This window comes from Pundamilia nyererei, unplaced genomic scaffold (genome assembly GCF_000239375.1).
Source record: "Pundamilia nyererei isolate P.nyererei 1_Seehausen unplaced genomic scaffold, PunNye1.0 scaffold00018, whole genome shotgun sequence".
Lineage (NCBI taxonomy): Eukaryota > Metazoa > Chordata > Actinopteri > Cichliformes > Cichlidae > Pundamilia > Pundamilia nyererei.
The window spans coordinates 5419300-5420548 of NW_005187419.1; the positions used below are offsets into that span (position 1 = coordinate 5419300).

The 1249-nt window shown below is 45.5% G+C and overlaps 1 protein-coding gene across 2 annotated transcripts in view; it reads right to left on the reverse strand.

Annotated features, from left to right (window-relative positions):
- grna (granulin a) overlaps positions 1 to 1249 on the reverse strand; it is a 16618-nt gene that overhangs the window by 6808 nt on the left and 8561 nt on the right. For both annotated transcript variants that reach the window (XM_013909084.1, XM_013909083.1), the window contains exon 10: positions 1174 to 1246. In XM_013909084.1, coding sequence (XP_013764538.1) covers positions 1174 to 1246 — 73 coding nt within the window. The remainder of the gene's footprint in view (positions 1 to 1173; positions 1247 to 1249) is intronic.

Sequence of the window (1249 nt, forward strand, 5' to 3'; positions counted from 1 at the left end):
ACAGCACAGACAGAAAGCTGTCAATATACTAAAAACACCTGAAATGCTAAAGAGAAACTGTTAAATAAATGGCAGACGAGGCTGTGGTGTATGCTTATGCCCTGTCTTCGCCTCCTCTGCCTTTTACCCTTCAAGCCTGACAAAGTAAAGCAGTTAGGGAAATGAATTAATAGATGCCCCAGAAGTTTGATTCTGCTCATCTGGACGTAGCGTTTTCAGTGGGAGAAACATTTCATCACTCATCCAAGTGACTTCTTTGGTCTCAGCTGACTGCAGGTTTCCCCAACCTTATAAACAGTACATTTGCACAATGTCTGAAACTAGCCCACTGAATGAACAATGGGCTGTGAGGTCAGTTCCTTGATCGTTACTATGCAAATTGTCATGACTATTGATTAACAACCACTCCAGTCACAGAGAGTTGGGGAAGGCTGTAATCACAGCATTGTACGATGGTGAAAGATGTACCCTTAGACCTCCCCCTCGATTCAGAGATGGTCTTTCCCTTTTCACCCAAATAGCCTCCTTGAATCCCCGCTTAAACGAGTGTTCCTCACTGTCCAGGATGTGTACATCCTCATCACTGAAAGAGTGTCCATTGACCTGTAGGTGTAAATAGACTGTGGAGTCCTGGCCTGACGAGTTAGCTCTTCTGTGTTGTGCCAACGGTTTCGCCATAGGTTGTTTGGGTTCCCCCATGGTATAAATCATGACAATCCTCCTGTCACCTAACAGTGTACACTAAATTATTCTGTTTGTGTCGGGGGACCTGATCCTTGGGGTGGGCCAATTTTTGGTCCACCGTGTTTTGGGGTTTTAAAGCCACAGAGACGCGGCGTTTAGAAAAAATTTGTTTCAACTGTTACGATCCTCCTGACACATAATGGATCACTAAGGATTTTCGCTTAGGCAACCAGTTGTCCTTCTCTCCTGGATTGGCTGGAGCTTTCCTTAGCCCCCTTCCCATTACGAGGGTGATAGATTGTCTGAAGCAGTTACAACAAGGCAATACTATTGACCGGACTTCATGCCACAGGCTATGCCTGAGGAATCTACACCAAGTCTGTATAGTGTACCGAAGATACATCAACAGGGTGTACATTTAAGACCACTTGACGGTACCTGCATGATTAGGCATGCATCAAGACAAATTAATAGATGGTAATACTGTACCTCTGGCATTGGACAGCAGGCCCAGCCACCTTCTTGGGTTTTACAGCAGGTGGTGCCATCAGGACAGGCTGATGTA